At 46.8% G+C, this 21623-nt stretch overlaps 1 protein-coding gene across 3 annotated transcripts in view; it reads right to left on the bottom strand.

Annotated features, from left to right (window-relative positions):
* Window positions 1-21623, bottom strand: part of Mro (maestro) — a 63740-nt gene that overhangs the window by 7018 nt on the left and 35099 nt on the right. For 2 of the 3 annotated variants that reach the window (XM_045144039.1, XM_045144040.1), the window contains exons 3-4: window positions 1761-1860; window positions 421-567 (exon numbers count right to left, since the gene is read on the bottom strand). In XM_045144039.1, coding sequence (XP_044999974.1) covers window positions 421-567; window positions 1761-1856 — 243 coding nt within the window. In that variant the 5' untranslated portion in view covers window positions 1857-1860. Of the gene's footprint in view, window positions 1-420; window positions 568-1760; window positions 1861-19533; window positions 19604-21623 lie in introns of those variants that run through there. The other variant, XM_045144041.1, reaches the window with a different exon arrangement.

Raw genomic sequence — 21623 nt, 5'->3', positions numbered from 1 at the left:
TTTACATTCTGTGTAACTCATATGTATCAGACAGGCATGGCCAACACCCTCTGCTGGCCTCAGGGAAAGGTGGGAAAGGTGGTCTCTGGCCCTGGGGAGAGCAGCCAGCAAGAAAACAGAGACGTCAGTCTCAAAACGGGAAGAGCCCGATTATGCCAAAAGCCTCCCTGGAAGAAGGCCTCCAGTGTCAGGAACGAATAGTGTGGCCAAGTGCAGGCTGCAGCTGCGGGGAATTCTAGCAGACCCTGACCACAGATGCCGGGAGGTGACAAGCACGCGGGCTGCCCTTCGCTGCTAAGCCGCTGGCTCCTTCCACCGCAGGTACGTAGTCCCCAGAGCACCCTGCCCCAGCCTTGGAGGCTGCGTGTGAGTGCCAGAGAGTCTTTGGAAGGCTGGCCAAGCTCCGCCTCCCTCTCCTACCTGGTCAGGGGCCTCACAGGCCAGGATGCCCAGGCTTCTCATTGCCAGGTGACGCTTTGTAGCATTGGGGTCCCGGGCTCTTTCTGCCAAGATGGAAAACACATTCTTCAAAGTCTCCCGCTTCTGAAATTTCAGTTTCCCAGAGAGCTGAGTGGTGGGTCAAAAGTGGATTAATTTAGGATTCCAAGTCGGACTATGAACTCATTCCTAGCTCCATCTCCTCTCCCTAAAGAAATTCTTATTGCTTACATTTTTTTCCTTCTTGTGTGTGTGGCTAATGGCTTTGTGTATGCTATACCCTATCTGTATCTCTGAGCTACACGACCAGCCCCTATAATGCTTGTTGAAATAATATATTAGTTTGATCTATATAGTGAAGAATTTCTTGGAGTAAGATGAAAAGGGGAAGACAAATAATGCCAGGCTGGAGTTGAAATGGGCTTGGAGAAGTGATGGGAAGAGATGCTGCGTAGGAGGGAACAGTGTGGCAGAAGTTGAGAAGGTGATGTGAGCTGAGAACACAGATCCCTTTCAGAGGGTCTTAAACATGAGTTCTCTTGGCGCTCTTCCTCCTTCGGCTCCTCCCTATTTCTCTACTCTGTATGGACGACAGTCATTTGGTACTTGCTTTCTCCAAGCCTTTCCCCCTGTTCCCTCTTAAGCCATCTGCAATCAGGCTGATATTTATTCTCCTTCTCCATCCAACCCTATGGCTCATTCCAACGGTCCATTCCTCACTTTCCTCAGTCTCTCAGTGGCATGGGACACACCTGGATAAACATATGATCAAGCACCCGTTCTCGGCTACGGCCCCTGAAGGCTGTCCCAAGGCCCGAATGCATGAGCAATGAAGACTAGGAAGGGAAAACATACACTACACACACTGGGAAGCACTGTGCTTTACGTAAATCACTGTAAATGCTAGGAAACTGCAGGGCAAGAGATGGGCAGCCTCCCATAGCGAACAGATGAGCTCCCATGCCAGGAAGGTGCCCATTGTCCTTCAGAACATGGAACGTGGAATCCCTCAACAGAGCAGACCCCAGATGATACACGATCCAGGCAAGATCAAAGACAGAAGCCAGGCCCCTATCCTCAGTGTGTAGGGGTAGGGTCCAAATCCAGCTGTTTCCATAGAACTTTCGAAGACATAGTCACTTTCTAGCCTCACTGGTTGAGTTAGCAGTAAGTTAAGTTCTCCTCAACCTATCTCATCTGCTTCTAAACATCCCATCCTTGTTAAAAGAACCTTCACCATATATCTTCCAAGGAACCTGAGTAGGGCAGTTCTAGCTACAGACATTTTCACATGGTGACTGGAAGGGACATTTGTGTCACACCTTGGAGAAGCAAGATATCACTGAGGCCTTTTTCCTCTTGGGCTGGGAAGCAGGGATGGAAAGGGACTGGCCCAGGATGCTCTGCATTTGCTCCATGGAACTACAAAAAAAAAAAAAAAGAAAAGAAAAGAAAAAGAAATAGGTCAGAATCAGCAGGTGGACCACAAATGCCCATTTGAAGTGTCAGCATCAACAAGCTTCCTGTGTCACCCAGTGAGCTGGAAGGACAAGGAGGCAGCAGTCCTTGGGCCTTTGGAGCCTTTCACCTCGGGAGGAGCTCAGACAGTCTCAGAGAAAGTTCTGCAGCCGAGAGGAGCAGCAACTTGGTGCTTGTGGGTGTCTTCCCTGTGGTCCCCATTCTGTTCTACAGGTTGCTTGTATCACATAAGACATAAAATGTTGAAATAGGGCTGGAAAGATGGATCAACAGTGAAAGCACTTGCCTGCAAAGCCTAAGGACGTGAGTTCAATTCCCCAGTACCCACGTGAAAGCAGCTGTACAAAGTGGCAATGTGTCTGGAGCTCTTTGCACTGGCTAGAGGCCCTGCTGCACCCGTCCTCATCCTCCTTCTCTGCCTCTCTCCCCTGCCTCTTTCTTACTCTTTCAAAGAAATAAACAAAATATTTTTTTTAATTTTTTATTTATTTATTTGAGAGCAACAGACACAGAGAGAAAGACAGATAGAGGGAGAGAGAGAGAATGGGCGCGCCAGGGCCTCCAGCCTCTGCAAATGAACTCCAGACGCGTGCACCCCCTTGTGCATCTGGCTAACGTGGAACCTGGGAAACCGAGCCTCGAACTGGGGTCCTTAGGCTTCACAGGCAAGCGCTTAACTGCTAAGCCATCTCTCCAGCCCAAACAAAATATTTTTAAAGACCTTTTAGAGTTGGAATAATGAACCACCTCACACTTTGTGCTTCTTAAAGCTCTTCAAAAATGCCAGTGGAAACTCTTTTGTGGGGTGGTGAAGGATGGTACTATCCTCTGCTGGCTTAGAAACAACTGCTTGGGCTGCACAGGGAAATCTACAGGCAAGAGCACTTCCCATACAAGCATGAGGGTCCTTCGGGGGCTTAAGACCACCTGAGTCGTATTTCCCTGCACTCATATAAACAGCTAGGCCTGGCCAGGCATGTCTGTAATCCTATTACAGGCACTGGGGAATCAGGGGCTTGTGAAAACAGCAATCAGTGAGAGCTCTGTCTCAAGAAAACACGTGGCTGCCAGATGTGGTGGCGCACTTCCTTATTCCCAGCACTCGGGAGGCAGAGGTAGGAGGATTGCTGTGAGTTTGAGGTCACCCTGAGAATAGAGTGAATTCCAGGTCATCAGCCTGGGCTAGAGTGAGACCCTACCTTGGAAAGTAAAAAAAAAAAAAAAAAGGAAAGAAAACACATGGACAAGTGACATAGGGAGACACCCAAAATTCTCCTCTGGCCTCTGCACTTTCACACATGTGCATGTGTATACACACACGCACGCACACACACACACCTTAAACCATACACCCCATATACTATACACATGCAAAAAATCATACCTGCTTTTCAGCAATTCCTCTATCCTGCAGATACCGAGTATGTTATGTGCTCAAAGGGAAGCTGTCATAGCATTGTACTGAACACTCTGGGGTCCTTGTATTGCTATAATAGAAACTAATTACTTATATAAGACAGCTCTACAGCTACCAGATGACTACTGCCCAACGTGTGCTAAAATTATCTCCCAGTAGACTGTTGAGTGAAAAATACAAGTGTGAACAGTCTTTCTTTTCTTTCTTTCTTTCTTTCTTTTTTTTTTTTGTTTTTTTTTTTGAGACTCATTAACCCAAGCTGATCTAGAATTTACTATGTAATCGAGGCTGGCCTTGAACTCATGATCCTTCTTCCTATACCTCCCAGGTACTAGGATTACAGGTATGTACCACCATGACCAGTTTGTGCCAAGTAAATATGAGAGGAGTAAACATATCAATATATTTATAAATATATCTATGTCACATGCACACACATGCTTGCATCTCAAAGAACATGGAATAAGATCCAGCAACTTAACAAAGACTGTCTGTGGTAGAAATCTGAGAACTTGAGGTGGGAGGGAGACGTACTACTTTCAGTTGCTTCACATAGTATATGTACAATTTACAATTTTATCACACGTTTTGCTAGCATCCACATTGTAAATAAATGGAGCTCATTGGCATTCGAACCACAGCCTGATTTTGGGTACCCTTGTTTAAGCCAGAGCTTCTCAAACATTTACATGTGCTAGGGCCATCTGAGGCTCTGGGTCAAATGCAGGTTCTCACTGGGGTCTCTGGGCTGGGATTCCAGATTCCGCTTTTCTTCCAAGCTCCCAAAGACACTGTGTTACTCAGTTTTCCACTGCTGTGACAAAATGCCTCAGAAACTCAAGGTAAAGGAGGAAGAATTTACTTTGATTCACACTTTCAGAGGCTTTGGTGAAAGTAGGCTGGCCCTACTGCTTTGGGTCTGAGGCAAAGCTGGGATTCACGGTGGTGAGAGTATGAGAGAGAATGTGGTAGACAAGGCTGCTTATCCACGGTGGCCAGGAAGTCAAGGGAAAGAGGGAGGAAGATACAGTCGCCAAGCGCACATCCCCAAGGATCTACTTTTTTTCTACTGACCTGCTCAGTGTCCATCTCCCCCAACAGCCCATCATATCACGAACGCATCAGTAGATGAACCCAGTGATGAGGTCAGAGCCACGCTCATTCAATCACTTTCCAAAAACACAACCTCTGAACACGGCTGCTTTGGGGGCCAGGCTTTCAACACACAAGCTTTTGGGGAACACTTCACATCCAAACCATAACACACACCCACACTGTGGTTGAGATGCCATAAATTTGGTGGCAAGGGGTTAAAAGGCCACAGGCACTGAGAGAGAACTGTGGGCTGCAGCTGCGGACAGAGACCTCCTGAGGCCCATCGGTGAGCTTGAGGCAGAAGCATGTGGCAGGCAGGGCTTCAGGATGACTCCGTGCACTTCGTTCCCTGCCGGTGGCAGTGATAATTATTAAAATAATAAGGAAGTGGTAGAAGATAAGGTTAGAGGGCAGAAAGGCCTCTCTGGAGGACTTTGATTACTGAAGAGCTTGGTTTCAGTTGTTTCACAGATACGAGTAAACTGTACATTTCTTTAATCGAAGTGAAATTCATAGACAACAAACCAGTTTAATGACCTGATTGCTATACTATGCATCCCTGGCTGGCCTGGAACTCACTCTGTGGACCAGTCTGGCCTCAAACGTGCATCAATCTTCCTGCCTCCACCTCTCAAATGTTGGAATTTTAGACATGTGCTACCATACTGGGCTTTATTTACTCATTTTGGTTTAGTTTTTGAATAAGGTATGAGATACAGCCCCAACTTCCTGACAGCCACTGACTTTGGGGCATTTCAAAAGATTTTGTTGTTGTTGTCATTGTTTTATGTTTTGTTTTTCAAGGTAGAGGCTCATCTATAGCCCAGAATGACCCAGAATTTACTCTGTAGTCTCAGGGTGGCCCCAAACTCATAACAATCCTCCTGCCTCTGCCTCCCAAGTGCTGGTATTAAAGAAGTGTGCCACTATGTCCACCTCTCCCCCCTCCTTTTTTTTACAGAAGTGACAAGCAAATGATGAGGAGCAATTAGACTCCTTGGATAAACAAGAGCCACCTGCTGTCTTGTTAAACACCCAGTGCCCTGGCTGCCCAGATCAAGGCCACCATTATCTCTGGAGTGGCCTACACACCAGCCATGTTTAAAGCCACATAATCCAGCAGGTGGTCACTGAACCAGGGTGACCAGTGCTCAGTCATCTGCCTTCGTTTGTACAGGGTTGATGGGTTTCTGGTTGTACCGGATGTCCAGGGTTACATGGGACACATTCCCACCTGACGGAACCCAGGCCTCTTGACCTAGAGATGGGGGAAGACTTGGTTTCCTGGATGGTGACAGGCTTGCTTGCTCACTTGACAGACATCAGAGAGGCCATGAAAAATCCCCAAATGCCAATCCCCATTTCTCTTTCATTTCTGACCAGCAGAGCTCCCTGCTTCACTGTGATGAGGACCAAGGTAAAACCCCAGGTGCCTGACAGTGGGGACAGGTATCTTAAAAAAAGCACATGGAGGCCACACATGGTGGCGCATGCCTTTAATCCTGCCACTCAGGAGGCACAGGTAGGAGGATCACTGTGAGTTCAAGGCCAGCCTGAGACAACATAGTGAATTCCACATCAGCGTGGGCTAGAGTGAGAACCTATATCAAAAAATCAAAAAGGAAAGAAAGAAAGAAAGAAAGAAAGAAAGAAAGAAAGAAAGAAAGAAAGAAAGAAAGAAAGAAAGAAAAGTAAAAGTAAAAAAGGAAGAAAAAAAAACAACAATGAACAAAAGAACACCATGAGCTAGAGAGACGGCTTAGCAATCAAGGCGCTTGCCTGTGAAGCCTAAGGAGCCATGTTCAGCTCTCCAGATCCCATGTAAGCCAGACACACAAGGTGATGCAAACGCAAAGGTTGTGCATGCGCACAAGGTTGCACAGCATCGGGAGTTTGATTGCAGTGGCTGGAGGGCCTAGCATGCCAATTCTCTCTCTCTCTCTCTCTTTCTCTCTCACTAAAAAAAAAAAAAAAGAAGAAGAAGAAGAAACACGCATCCGACAGGCTGGGCTGCTCATGGGTCTCATTGTAAAAGAGCTGGTGTCTGTGTTCCAAGGCGGAAGAAATCATTTCTGGAGGTCTTTCCCTCAGGCAGGAGAACAAGCTGCTCCTCTGGTTCCCATGCTCCACTTCTCTTGTGAGATTAGCAGAGCCACTAAGGACTCTAGCCAACCAAGGCAGCTTCTCCCAGCTTCAGAAACCCAGCAACCAGCTTGCTCTTAATAGGCAGGCCTAGAATTCAAGGTCAAAGAAAGCCTCTCAAGCAGAGCAAAGAGGAGCCTAGCTCTTCCTGGAAGATCCTCCCCAGGCCCCTCCTCCTCCCTCATAGAATCAAAACTATGATCTCCTTTCCCCTCACAGGCTGCCTCCCAGAGCTGACCTTGATCTTCAGTACAAAGGCAAAAAGAAGACATTTCCCAGGAGTGTAGGGTGCACTCCATCAGCATTCCAGGTCATTTAAAGCCCAGGTTCAGATCAGAATCTCAAGGACTATAGGGCCTGAAGGATGCACTTTTATACAAAGTGTTAGTGTTCACACACACACAGTGATGTTACACAGGACTTTCTGCACTGGGAAGTAACCCCAGGATTGTCACGGTCTGTAGAGCTGGACAAACCCCAGAGGTCACCGTCAGGGCTGGGCCACCTCATGAGTGCAGCATGCTGTCAGTGTTTGCGAAGAGTGAAGGACTGCTGGCATATGTCTGTGAAGCACGCTGAATTTCTCTGGCATTACCATTTGCCTCTCCTAGATTCTGTGTTGAAATGAAGTGTTCATTATGAGATATTAAGGGATAGGATCTTCAGGAGGTGACGAGGGCTCTGTCCACATGAACGGACTAATGGGTGAGTGGGCTGTCTTGAGAGTGAGTGTGCTATAAAAGCCAGCTTGGCTCCCACAATGCTCAAATCACAACCTCACAGGGAATACATGCAACCCCACTAAGGAGCGTCCCCAACGGAATGGGGGCAGGAAAGAGGGAAAAGAGGATACCAACACATGATGTATCCATACAAAATATGTTGTTAATAATAATAATGAACATTTAAAATTACATTAATAAAAAAATGGAGGGGGGAAAAAAAGCAAGTTTGGCTGGGTTTCTGTGCCTAAGAGTTCCTCCAGCAAAGAACGGCATGGTGGTGAACGTCTTTAATCCCAGCATTCAGGAGGCAGAGGTAGGAGGATCACTGTGGGTTCTAGGCCACCCTGCGACTGTATAGTGAATTCCAGGTCAGCCTGGGCTAGAGTGAGACCCTACATTGAAAAACCAAAACTAAAGAATTCTTCCAGCAAGAAGATCATCAGCTAATGTGGCCCCTTGACCTTAGACCAGAACTGTGAGCCCAAATCACCTCTATTCTTTCTCCAGGCTGTGATACTGTTTTATGGGCAATAAAAACAGGTAGCGATAACCGTCCAGATAAAATGAAAATCAGAGTGCATGTTGAGGGTCTAGTTCAGCAGTGCAGTGGTAGCTCACCACGCAGGAGGCCTTGGACTCGGAGATGCCTTTCTTCCAGTGCTGGGGCTCAAAGGCAGGGGCTGGCACATGCTAAACCAGCTCTCTACCACCCAGCAACATCCTTTAGCCCTGGGTTATCTTGAGACAGTCTCACTTCACAGCTCAGGCTGGTCTTGAACTTTAGTATGTAACCCAAGCTCACGTTAAACTTAAGATCCTTGTGCCTCAGCCGCCTGAGTGCTGGGATTACAGGTGTGAGTGATCACATTCAGCTAGGATGCCATTATGGGAACTTTTCTTAAAAGAAAAACAAGGGGAAGCCAGGCGTGGTGGTGCATGCCTTTAATCCCAGCACTTGGGAGGCAGAGGTAGGAGGATCACCGTGAGTTCAAGGCCACCCTGAGACAACACAGTGAATTCCAGGTCAGCCTGAGCTAGAGTGAGACCCTACCTCGAAAAACCAAAAAATATAAATTAAAAAAAAAATTAAAAGAAAGAAAAATGAGGGGGCTAGCTAGAGAGATGCTTTACCAGTTAAGGCCCTTGCCTGCAAAGCCAAAGAACCTAGGTTTGATTCTCCAGGACCACATAAAGCCAGATGCACAAAGTCGTACATGCACCTGATTTCATTTGCAGTGGCTAGAGGCCCTAGCACACCAATTCATTCTCTCTCTCTTTCTCTCTTTTAAATAAGTAAATAAAAATTAAAGACAAAAAGAAAAACAAGGACTAAAGAGATGGTTTAGCGGTTAAGGTACTTGCCTGTGAAGTCAAAGGACCCAGGTTCGACTTTCCAGGTCCCACATAAGCCAGATGTACAAAGTGTCACAAACACACAAGGCCGCACATGCACACAAGACAGCACACACACCTGCAATTTGATTACAGTTGTTGGAGGCCCTGGCGTGCCAATTCTCTCCTCTCTCTCTCTCTCTCTCTCTCTCTCTTTCACTCTTGCTCTCTCACATAAAATTTTAAAAAGGTCAGTCTGTTGGGCTTGCCTCAAAAAAAAAAAAGAAAAGAACTTTAATTTTAGTACTCAAGAGACAGAGGTATCATTGTGAGTTCATAGCCAGACTGGGCTACATAATGAGCTCCAGGCCACCAGCCTGAGTTACACACAATGATGCTGTCTCAAAAAAAAAAAAAGGGGGGGGACTAAAAAGATAGCTTAAGGGTAAGGCACTTGCCTGCAAAGCCTAATGACCTGAGTTCAATTCCCCAGTACCCACATAAAGCCAGATGTACAAAGTGGTACATGCATTTGGAGTTCATTTCCAACAGCTTGAGGCCCTGGCATGCCCATTCTCTCTGTCTGTCTCTCTCCTCTCTCTGCTTATAAATAAATAAATAAATAATTTTAAAATAGTGGTTAAGGTGTTTGCTTGCAAAGCCAAAGGACCCAGGTTCTATTCCCCAGGACCCGAGTTTGTTTGCAGTGGCTGGAGGCCCTGGCATGCCCATTCTCTCTCTCTCTTTCTCTCTCTCTCTCTCCCTCTCCCTCTCCCCCTCTCTCTCTGTCAAATAAATAAATAAATAATATTTTTTTAAAATTTAAAAATAAATAAATAGGGATGGAGAGATGGCTTAGCAGTTAAGGCATTTGCTTACAAAGCCAAAGGACTCAGGTTCAATTTCCCAGCTCCCTCGTAAGCCAGATAAACAAGGGGGCACATGCATCTAGAATTCATTTGCAGTAGTTGGAGGCCTGGTGTGCCCACTCTTTATTTTCTCTCTTTCTCTATCTGCTTCTCTGTCTCTCTCAAATAAACAAATAAAATGCAAAAAATTAATAAATCAATAAATACGCACCCACATCTCAGATATGCCCATATATTGATGGTGCTTGCTGGCTTTGTTTCTCTCTCTCTCTCTCTCTCTCTCTCTCTCTTTTTTTTTTTTTTTTTGTGAGGAAGGTCTCACTTTAACCCAGGCAGACCTGGAGCTCATCTTGTAGTCCCAGACTGACCTCAAACTCACAGGGGTCCTCTTACCTCTGCCTCCTGAGAGCTGGGATTAAAGGTGTGGGCCCACACACCAGCTTGCTCTCACATTTGGTGAGAGGAGGATTGAGGCAACTCAAAACTGTCAAAGTGCTGAGAAGTTAGAGCTGACTTTTCAGCACTAAATGAGACATTTCTATCAAATCCTTCAAAACTCAGGGACCTTGAAGAAGAGGTGACAAAAAGAATGTAAGAGCTGTGCTGGAGAGAATAAGGTACTTTCCTGCTAACCTAACAACTTGAGTTTGATTCCCCAGTGGCACGTACATCTAGAGTCCATTTGCAGCAGTTGGAGGATTTGGTGTGCCCATTCTTTGTGCCTGTCTTCCTTCCATCTCTCTTTCTCTCTGCTTGCAAATAAATAAATAAATATTTTTTTAAAAGAATGTAAGAGCTGGGCATGGTGGTGCATGCCTTTAATCCCAGCACTCAGGAGGCAGAGATGGGAGGACTGCCATAAATTCAAGGTTACCCTGACACTACATAGTGAATTCAAGGTAGGTCTGGGTTAAAGTGAGACCCTACCTCAAAGAAACAAAAAAAGTTACATAAATAAATAAAATTTAAAACAATAAAAAATAATGTACAAGTCAAAATGGGGAAGGGATTGGAGTGATGGCTTAGAGCTTAAGGCACTTGCTTATAAAGCCTAAGGACCTAGGTTCAACTCTCCAGAACCCACGTGGGCAACATGCACATGATGACACATGCATCTGGAGTTCCTTTGCAGTGGCTGAGGCCCTGGTGCCCCCATTCTCCCTCCCCCCCATTCTAATAAATAATTACTAAGAAGATATTTTTTAAAAGATGAGGGGAGCTGGGTGTGGTGGCATACACCTTTAATCCCAGCACTCAGGAGACAAAGGTAGGAGTTTAAGGTCACCCTGAAACTACATAGTGAATTCTAGGTCAGCCTGGACTAGAGTGAGACCCACCTCCAAACACACACACACACACACACACACACACACACACACACACACACACACAGTATGGGGCAAGCTGGATGTGGCTGTGCACACCTATAATCACAGCACTTGGGGAGCTGAAATAAAAACATTAGTTCTGGGCTAATCTAACCATCATAGCAACACTTCATCACAAAAAAAGAAGAAGAAGAAAGAACAAATAAGTTGAGAGCTGGGAAGATGGTTCAGCAGGTAAGATGTATTTGCTTACAATGCCTGCTGGCCTGAGTTCAATTCCCTACTACACACACAATACCAGATGCACAAAGTGGTGCGTGAATTGGAATTTGTTTATAGTAGCAAGAGGCCCTGACATGCCCTTATTCTTTCTCTCTCAAATAAATACTTTTTTTTTTTTTTTTTTTTGGTTTTTCAAGGTAGGGTCTCACTCTAGCCCAGGCTGACCTGCAATTCACTCTGTAGTCTGAGGGTGGCCTTGACCCCATGGTGATCCTCCTACCTCTACCTCCCGAGTGCTGGGATCAAAGGCATACACCACCATGTCTGGCCATAAAATTATTTTTAAATAACAAATTAAAAATAAATAAAACGAACTAAGAGTTAAATCAGGCTCACAATAGCTTGTAGCTTGTTACAAGACCCCTACCGCCTACACATGCTTCCTCCTGCCTACAGTTTCCTCAGCCTGTCAACAGCTGCGACCTTCAGCCAATCTAAGCAAAACCAAAGTCATGTCCACCTGCTGCAACACAGGACAGCGAGCGAGCATACTTCAGATGGACACAGACCATTCAAAGACTTCTTGGTCTCCTGGCTCTTCCCACAAGTGCAGCACCCATGTAAAGCCAGACGCATAGACTGGCACATGCGTGTCTGGAGTTTGTTTGCAGTAGCGAGAGGCCCTGGTGTGCCCATTCTCTCATATTCTCTGTATCTCTCTCTTCTTCCACATAAACACATTAGGCTTATGACCAATAATCCTTCTATGTATTGAAGTCAAAAGGTATGAGGGCCCAAATTACAAACATTTGTGTTTTATTTTTACTCCCATACATACTAACAATCCTTCCCCCTCTGAAGGCGTTAATGAAGATAACAGGAATGGCTGCCTGCTATTGGAAGTTATGATGGACAGTCTTGTAAGTGAGATGGTAGTTAAGCTTTTCAGGCAAGAGCCTTAATGGTGACCCATCTCTCCAGCCCTGAGGTTAAGCTTTTCATACATGGTGCAGGAGAAGCTGTGTTAGCTGACCTTTGCTCAATATATGTCACCAGCTACTCTCCAGTGTGATTCCCCAGGCCCTCCATGACCTCTATCAGCCCCCGCTATGGTGATGGTACTCCCCCCATTTCTGCTCCGCAGTGGTGAAATGCAGTTTACAATAGCTGTATTTGCTTGGAAACTGTGAAATTTGTTTCTTTCTTCCTTTGTGTGTGTGGTTTGTGTATGAAAGACAACACAAAACAGCCAGCCCGTGGGTTCATAGTCAAAGAAACACCATGCCCTGCATTAATAAAGCCTGTATTCTAGGGGAAAGTACTTGAGGTGGTATCAGCCCATAGGATTCTCTACTTTAACCAGCTTCCTCCTTAACCAAATGCAGTCCTGATTGCTCAAAAGCATTTATTATACTTCATTTAATCCTCATTCTCAGATAGTACCAGCAAAGTTGAGTTCATGAGTCCAAAATCTATACCTTCCCCCACTCACAAGATCACAGGGCCTCCCACAGCAAAGCAAGGACTCTGCCACTGAGCTGTGTCCTCACCACCTTTTTCTTAAATTAGGTTTTACTTTGAGACAGAGATTCCCTAAACGACCCAGGCTGCCTTTGCAATCCTCCTGCCTCAGCTTCACTGAGAACTGGGATTGTAGGTATGTGCCACCATGCCCAGGTGCACAATCTATACTTGATCACTCTCTAGAAACCCACATCCCACTCCTAGACAATGTCCTTTGTGTTGACCAAGTGTGTGGACACCTCAGTCCGAAGGGTCCATGTCTTCCCTCAGTCCCTCACATCCTAAAGTTCTTTGCTACAATACAATGATCTCCAACCCATCTACTGATCAATCAATATGGCTTGTGAACAGTAAAAAAGAAAAGACTTCGGATTCACTTTCGCCTTCCAAAGAGACAGCTCCCAGAAAACCCCATGGGGGGGGGGACTCAGCTCCCTCCTTGTGCTGCATGTGGGTCCCACACAGCCGCACTCCTCCCCCATCGGGGCTGCCCCAGCTTGGGGTGGCTGTCACGTGAGCACTGCAAAGTGTGGCTGGGGTGCACACCCCCCCCCCCCGGGGCTGCAGCTCCTGGCAAGACACAACAGTGATGACACGGCTGCGTTTCCCCAGCCCCTATTTCCCACACACAGAGAGAAGTGAGGAGGTGAGGCAGGGTCCTCCGGGGACTGCAGTATTGGACAGCGACATTCCAGAGTGAAGAGAAGGGTCCGTGCGCTTATGGTGGTCCTCAGGTGGGGGAGGGACTTGCCCTCCAATGACACGGGCAAGGTTATCGTGGCAGGCACAGATGCTGCGCCTTTTGCGTCCCCACACTCGTGAGATGTTTCTCCTACCTTCCTTTCTGCGCTTTCCTCTTAGTCTTTCCTCCTGTCCAGTCTCACCCACACTTTTTTCCAGAAAGAAGGGCAATTCTGAGGACCTTCCCGGGCTCCAAGTGACATTACTCCGCCCGGCGCCGTTCCCCGTGGTGCCAGCAGATGGCGCCATGCCGCAGTGCTACCAGAGCTACCATCGCTCATTTACTCTACGGGGACACTTGTTCTTTGTGACTGCCTGTCCCACCAACAAGAGTTTTAGCTGTTGCTGGACGTGGAATCCCAGCACTTGGGGGGCAGAGGTAGGAGGATCACTGTGAGTTCGAGGCCACCCTGAAACTGCATAGTGAATTCCAGGTCAGCCTGAGCTAGAGTGAAACCCTACCTCAAAAAAAAAAAAAAAAAAAAAAAGTTTTAACTGTTAAGGACGCTTCCGGCTCAACAAGCAGGGAGATGTCCCGAGAGGAGCGATTTAAACTCTCAAAACCTTAAATCGTTCTTTGATTTAAAACAGAGGAGCAGCCAGCCTGGTGATGCATGCCTTTAATCCCAGCAGTCTGGAGGCAGAGGTGGGAGGACGACCATGAGCTCCAGGTCACTCTGAGACTACTTAGTGAATCCCAGGTCAGCCTGGGCTAGAGCGAGACCCTACCTGGGTGGGGGGGGGGGGGGGAGGGGATGAAGAGTGAGGCTGGGGCAGACCCGAAGCCACTGCTAAGTAGTGGGGTAAAGGGTTCAGTTGGAGTGAGAGGGGAATAAAAGAGGGTAATAGGTGTATATGTGATCAAAATACAGTACGTGGGCTGAGAAGATGGCTCTGCGGTTAAGACACTTGCCTGTGAAGCCTAAGGACCCAGGTTCGATTTCCCAGTACCTACGTAAAGCCAGATGCACATATAACTGGAGTTCATTTGCAGTTCCTAGAGGCCCTGGCACACCCATTCTCTCTTTCTCTCTCAATCTGCCTCTGTCTCTATGTCAAATAAATAAAAATTTTAAAAATACAATATATATTTGTATGAATTGTCAAAAAATTTTTTTGAGGTAGGGTCTTGCTACCTGAGTGCTGGGATTAAAGGCATGTGCCACTATGCCCAGCCTAGGACCTTATTCCTGAACCCCTAACATCCCATTTCAATAGGGTGCCTTATGCCTTTAATCCCAGTGCTCAAGAAGCTGAGGCAGGAAGATCACTGTGAGTTCAAGATCAACCTGGGCTAGAATGAGAAGCTGCCTCATTCATTCACATGTGCACAAGTGTGTGCATGCACACACACACACACACACACACTAGGGAAAATGAGGCATGGAGAGGGTTGCTTACCAAAAGTCATTCAGTTAATTCATGGCCAACCTGAACCTCAGGGTTGCAAATACAGGGGTTTGGACTCCAAGCCCGGATGCTATGCAGTGGACAGTTTGTATAATCCAATCAGGAGACAGACAGGTGGACAAATATAAACCAGAGAAGTACATTGGAGAAGGGAAACTCGATACTCCCAAGAAGACCAGAAAATGAGGTTAAAGCAAAACCCTCCTTGGATTGCTCTCCATGGGCACTTCACTGACTTCTGAGGCTATAATTCTAATAGGATGAGAACAGGAAAAGGAAGACAGACTGACAAGCCAAATGGTCATGAGGAAAGAGAAAATCAAAATGTCTTGTTGCAAAAGGGATAAACAGAGTAGAAGAGAGCAAGGTTGAGCAATGTCTTTCTGGTTGTCTTGTGTTTTTAAGATAGGATACAGCCTGCCCTTGGCAGGGCTAGGGCCACAGCTCAATGGTAGAGCGGTTGCCATGCATGCATGAGGCCCCAGTTCAATGTCCAGCCCCACCAAAAGATAAAAAAATCAATAAAAAGCAATAGAGAAGGAGCCTTAAGGTGTGGATGAGAGTGGAACAGAAGATATGGAGGAAGGTATGGAGGGCGCAGGGAAAGTTAACTCTGGAAGGAAAAGAGCCCGGAGATAGCCGCGGCAGTGAAGGCCTGTCCATGGCAACTCATGCACAGCAAACCAGAGCTGAGGAGATGGCTTGGAGTTAAAGGTCTTGCTTGCCCAGGCTCAATTTCCCATTACCCACATGAGCAAGCACACCCACAAATGGTGCATATGCCTGCACTTTCCTTGTAGTGGCAGGAGGCGTAGTATACCCATTCTATTGAGCCAGAAGTAAGCTATTTGTGAGAGTGGAAACAAGATTTTTTTTTTGAGGGAAGCCCAACAGACTGCCTTTTTAAAAAATGTTTTATTTATTTATTTATTTTTTATTTGAGAGCGACAGACACAAAAGAAAGACAGGTAGAGGGAGAGAGAGAAAATGGGCACGCCAGGGCTTCCAGCCTCTGCAAACGAACTCCAGACCCATGCGCCCCCTTGTGCATCTGGCTAACGTGGGACCTGGGGAACCGAGCCTCGAACCAGGGTCCTTAGGCTTCACAGGCAAGCGCTTAACCACTAAGCCATCTCTCCAGCCCCCAGACTGCCTTTTTTTAATGTAAGAGTGAGAGAGAGTGGGAGAGAGAACTAGCATGCTAGGGCCTCCAGCCACTGCAGTCAAACTCCAGATACATGTGCCCCTTTGTGAGCATGTGCAACCTTGTGTGTTTGCATCACTGTGTGTCTAGCTTATATGGGACCTGGAGAGTAGAACATGAGTCCTTAGGCTTCACAGGCAAGTGTCTTAACCTCTAAGCCATCTCTCCAGCACAAGATTTTAAAAACATTCTTAATTTATTTATTTGAGAGAGAGGGACAGAGAGGAAGAGGCAGATAGAGAGAGAATAGACACACCAGGGCCTCCAGCCACTGCAAACAAACTCCAGATACATGTGCTACCTTGTGCATCTGGCTGGGTAATGGGTACTGGGGAATCAAACCTGGGTCCTTAGGCTTCACAGGCAAGCGCCTTAACCACTAAGCCATCCCTCTAGCCAAAAGCCAGATTTTTTTTGTTGTTGTGTTTTTGAGGTAGGGTCTCCGTCTAGCCCAGGCTGACCTGTAATTCACTCTGCATTCTCAAGGTGGCCTCAAACTCAGGGCGATCCTCCTACCTCTGCCTCCTGAGTGCTGGGATTAAAGCCGTGTGCCACCTCGCCCAGCTTGAAAGCAAGATTTTTAAAGACACAATACATGTCCAAAGTGATACATGCAGTGTTTAGAATAACCAGAAGCCAGGGCTAGAGAGATGGCTTAGCTGTTAAGGCGCTTGTCTATGAAGCCTAAGAACTCACATTACAATATCCAGATCCAGCTGGGTATGATGGCACACGCCATTAATCCCAGCACTTGGGAGGCAAAGGTAGGAGGATCGCCATGAGTTCATGGCCACCCTGAGATTACATTCCAGGTCAGCCTGAGCTGCAACGAAATCCTACCTCAAAAAACAAAAACAAAAACAAAATTCATTTGCAGTGGCTAGATGCCCTGGCACACCCATTCTTTCTCTCTCTCTCCCTTCCTCCTTCCCTCTGTGTGTCAAATAAAAGTAAATAAATAATTTTTTTTTAAAAAAAGAACAATGGTCACTGGATGTAGTGGTGCACATCTTTAATCCTAGCACTTGGGAGGCAGAGGTAGATGGATAGCTGTGAGTTCAAGGCCAGCCTGAGACGAAAGAGTGAATTCCAGGTCTCAGCCTGGGCTAGAGCAAGACCCTACCTGGAAAAAGGAAAAAAAGAAAAAGGAAAACAATGGTCTTGTGGTATCTGACCTAAAATAAAACGCATACTCCAGGAAGAAAGGCAGAGCATGTCCCTTGACTTCAATGCCTTGGCACACGGTTGCCCACACTGTTGGGGCTTTCCCAGGGCAGATGCGGTTCTGCAAACTGAACGGGAGCTGCTCTCAACTGTGTCCGTGTCCCGCTCCCAGGTGACTGGTCTGCCTTCTGTTTTGGTGACTGGATTCCTCGGCAGTCAATGTTAGCGCCAGAATGCAAGAGTAGCTTCCAGCCCTTCCCAGGCCTCACCCTGCGCTGACTGTGTGTGTGTGTGAGAGAGAGACAGAGAGAGAGAGGGAGGAAGAGAGGGAGAGAGAGAGGGAGGGAGGGAGGGAGGGAGAGAAGGCTTTGCATGTGGCGCACTGTTACGTGAATGTGACATGCGTCATAAGCACAGGTGTGCGTAGATGTGCACGTGGAGGCCAGAGGAGAATGATGGCTGTTCTTTTATCGCTCATCCATGCATTTCCTCAGGAATGGGTTTGTCCTTCAATCCGGCACTGCTGTCCATCGAAAGCCCTGACAGTTTTCTGAACTGTCCCTTTACAGACTGGAGTTATAGTCATGCACGGCCATGCCCGGATTTTTATATGGGCTCCAGGGAAGTGATGCATCAAGCCCTCTTAGTCAGCCTCTTAAGTGCTGAGCCATCTCCTCAGCCCTTGCGCTGACTTCTGAAAACGACCTGCTGCTCACCTCACCCAGAAGCCCCGCAGCGCCACGCAGACCAGGTGTCCAAACTTCATGTTTCCTTACAGACAGCTGGGAGGCTGTCCTGGCCACTATACTCATGTCCAGTTATTTACCAAGTGTCGAGGAGCTGTTATTTGACATATGCAGTGTGTGTCATACCATTGTCACAATGGTGGCCTTGACAGGCACACAGGCCAGACAGAGGGACTGGCGCAGGATTCCAGTGGCCCCAAACCAGTGCTGAGTTTTCACTGCACATGGTTAAAAATTCAGAGTGATAATGACCTTAAGGACTCACTGTGGTTTGGTTTTATCTTATCTTTTATTTTATTTTCTAAGTCACATTCTTGCTATAAAGCCTAGGAGGGCCTGGAACTCACAGTCCTCCTGCCTCGACCTCCTAAATGCTGGGATTATAGGCACGTGTCAGTAACCCTAGCTATGGGGACTCTTTGATCACTGAGCATATCCAAGTGAACAAAGCCTCCAAGACGTGTTAACAGAGCTCATGGCAAGTAACCTACAGTGCGCTTTCCTGCCTCTTGAAGATGACACTTCTAGAAACAGAGCATACTATTCCTAAGCCAGAAGAGGAGGTTGCACAGGTTAACCTGGGCTAGAAATACAGGTGGCCTAAAATACCTGCAAATAGCAGTTGTAAAAAGAAAGTAGAAAGAAGTTCACTGGTGTGGTAGTATATGCTGAGCTAGAAGAGTGAGAGCTTGCCTAACAAAAATTGTGGGGGCCTGGAGAGATAGCTGAGCAGTTAAGGTGCTTCCCTGCAAAGCCTAAGGACCCCAGATCCTATGTAAGCCAGATGCACAAGGTGACACATGCATAAGGTCACACATGTGGCTGGAGATTGATTGCAGGTGGCTAGAGGCCCTGGAACACCAATTCATTCTCCCTCCCTCTCTCCCTCCCCCCCACCTCTTTTTCTCTCATAAAAAATGTAGGAGGGTGGAGGGAGCTGGAGAGAGAGTTCAATGGTTAAGAGCGCTTCCCATGCAAGCATGAGGGTTGGAGGGGGACTGAGACCACTGAGTTCAAGTCCCCAGAACCCACGTAAATAGCTGAGTATGGCCACACATGTCTGTAACCCCAATCCTGTAGTGATCAGAGACCAAAGAGATGCTGCCAGGGCTCCCGGAACTGTGAAGAGTTCTGGAATGAGCAAGGAGACCCCAGCTCAAGGAGACAAGCAGATGAGCACTGGATGGGGGACTGAGGCGCCACATCTGTCCACAGAAGTGCATGTGCCACACACACACAAAAGAAGGAGAGAAGGGAAGAGAGGGAGGAAGGGAGGCAGGAAGGAAAGAAGGGAGGGAGGGAGGGAGGGAGGGAGAGAGGGAGGGAGGGAGGGAGGGAGGGAGGGAGGGAGGGAGGGAGGCAAGAAGGAAGGGAGGGAGGCAAGAAGGAAGGAAGGAAGGAAGAGAAAGAAAAGGAAGCAAAAGGAAAGGAATGAGAGAAGGTGAAAAGGAGAAGGGAGAGAGGGCAGGAAGGAAAAGAAAGAAAGAAGATGAAAGGGAGGGAAGAAATAAAGGAAGGAAATGGAAGGGTGGGAGGGAAGGAAGGAAGAAAGGAAGGAAGGAGGATGGCCCCCGGCATCACCAATACTTCTATTTCACACAAGTAATCATGAACTGCCATGAGCACTGTTCCCCCATCTGGTTAAATCCGTCGCCATGGATTCCCTGCGAGCCTGAACGGGGTCTGCGAGCTCTCACCTGAGCCACACGATGGGGAGCGCAGGGCAGTGGGCTTCTTCCTCCGTGCCCGGCCTGACGAGTGAGTGAAATGTGTAACTAACTCCAGGAACACACTGTCCTTTAAGCAAAGGACATAGTGGGATGAACTGTGTTCTTGAAGATAAAACATTGAGCAGATTAGAGAAATATTTGTTAGGACTGTTTGTAGGCCACCGGACCCTGCTCTTTGCTAGAAAAATGTCACAGGACTGCTGACTTTACTCCAACTCACGTTGAAATCTAAACATTTGTAGCTGGGATCCACATAGGGTAGAGAAAATGTGGCATATGGCTTTTTGTTGTTGTTTTTGTTTTCGTTTTGTTTGTGTGTTTTCGGGGTAGGGTCTCACTCTGGCCCAATCTGACCTGGAATTAATTTTGTAGTCTCAGGGTAGCCTCGAACTCATGGCAGTCCTCCTACCTCTGCCTCCCAAGTGCTGGGATTAGGGCATGCACCACCATGTCTGGCTGGCTTTCTTATTTTTTATTTTAATTTTTTTTTTCAAGAGAGAGAGAGAGAGAGAATTGGCATGCGAAAGCCTCAATCACTGCAAGAAAAAAAAAAGTGTCTGGGGCAGAAGGAGAGGGAAAGGAGTTGGTGTGCCAGGGCTTCCAGCCACCTTGTGTATCTGGCTTACATGGGCCCTGGGGAATTGAACCTGGCTCCTTAGGCTTTGCTCGCAAGTGCTTTAACTGCTAATCCATCTCTCCAGCCCAACATGCTTAAGCTGTTTATGGTTTTGTCTTCCCAGCCTTAGGGGTGGGCTGTTCTAATGCCTGTCTGACAAGTAGGAAATGGGAAGAATAATGGGAATCCAGAATTCCCCAATGTCTACAAACCAGTTAATGGACCAAGAATCTCAGGGTTTGGCCTTCTCTCCTAGAAAGAGAGATTTTTTGCTCAAATGTATACTTTTGTGCATTGTTTGCATTTCCTTATCAAAAGCATTATTTTTAATTTTAAAAATAAGGATTATTAGAATAAGAAGATGGCATCATTTCCCCCTCATATCTATTGGCATTAATAAACAAACAAAAACATCCTGGCAGTTGCTCTCAGCCCTTCACTGCTGAGCTTGCCTGCTCCTCTGAGCTCTAACTCAGAAAGTGTAACCTTTCTTTTTCTTTTTGTGGTTTTTGTTTGTTTGCTTGTTTTGTTTTTAATGACAGAGAGCTAGAAAGCAAGCGAGAGAAAACTGGCATGCCAGGACCTCCAGCCACTGAAACTGAACTCCAGACACTTGTGCCCCCTTGTGCGCATGTGGGACCTTGCACACTTGTTTCACCTTTGTGTGTCTGGCTTATGTGGGATCAGGAGAGTCAAACATGGGTCCTTAGGCTTTGCAGGCAAGCGCCTTAACTAAGCCATCTCTCCAGCCTCTCCCCTTTTTCAAATGTCTTTCTCTTCTTCAGATGTGAGCAGAAACCCTAAGTATGTTTGCCCTGACACTTTGGGGCCTTTTTCTCAATAAGTCTCTTTGTCTCACTTTTAAAAATCAGAAGCTAGAGAGATGGCTTAGCAGTTAAGGCACTTGCCTGTGAAGCCTAAGGACCCAGGTTCCATTCATCAGAAGCCATGTAAGCCAGATGCACATGGAGGCACATGCATCTGGAGTTCATTTGCAGTGGCTTGAGACCCTGGTGTGCCCATTCTCTCTCTATAATAAATAAATAAGTAAATAAAAATAAAATATTAAAAATATATCTGACTGGAGAGATGGCTCAGTGGTTAAGGTACATGCCAGCAAAGCCTAACAACCTATGTTCAATTCTCTAGAACCCATATAAAGCCAGATGCACAAAGTGGCACATGTGCCTGGAATTGTTTTGCAGTGACTGGAGGCTCTGGAGCATCCATTTAACATCTCTGCTGGGAAATTGTACATGCCTTTAAACCTAGCACTCAGAAGGCAGAGATAGGAGGATTCCTGTGAGTTCGAAACCAGCCTGAGACTACATAGTGCATTCCAGGTCAGCCTGGGATAGAGCTAGACTCTACTTCAAAAAACAACAAACAAACAAACAAAAAAAAAATTACTTGGGCATGATGGTGCATGCCTTTAATGCTA

Source organism: Jaculus jaculus, chromosome 2 (genome assembly GCF_020740685.1).
Source record: "Jaculus jaculus isolate mJacJac1 chromosome 2, mJacJac1.mat.Y.cur, whole genome shotgun sequence".
NCBI lineage: Eukaryota > Metazoa > Chordata > Mammalia > Rodentia > Dipodidae > Jaculus > Jaculus jaculus.
The sequence above is the reverse complement of the archived record's forward strand: the minus strand, read 5'-3'. Positions and strand labels throughout refer to the sequence as shown.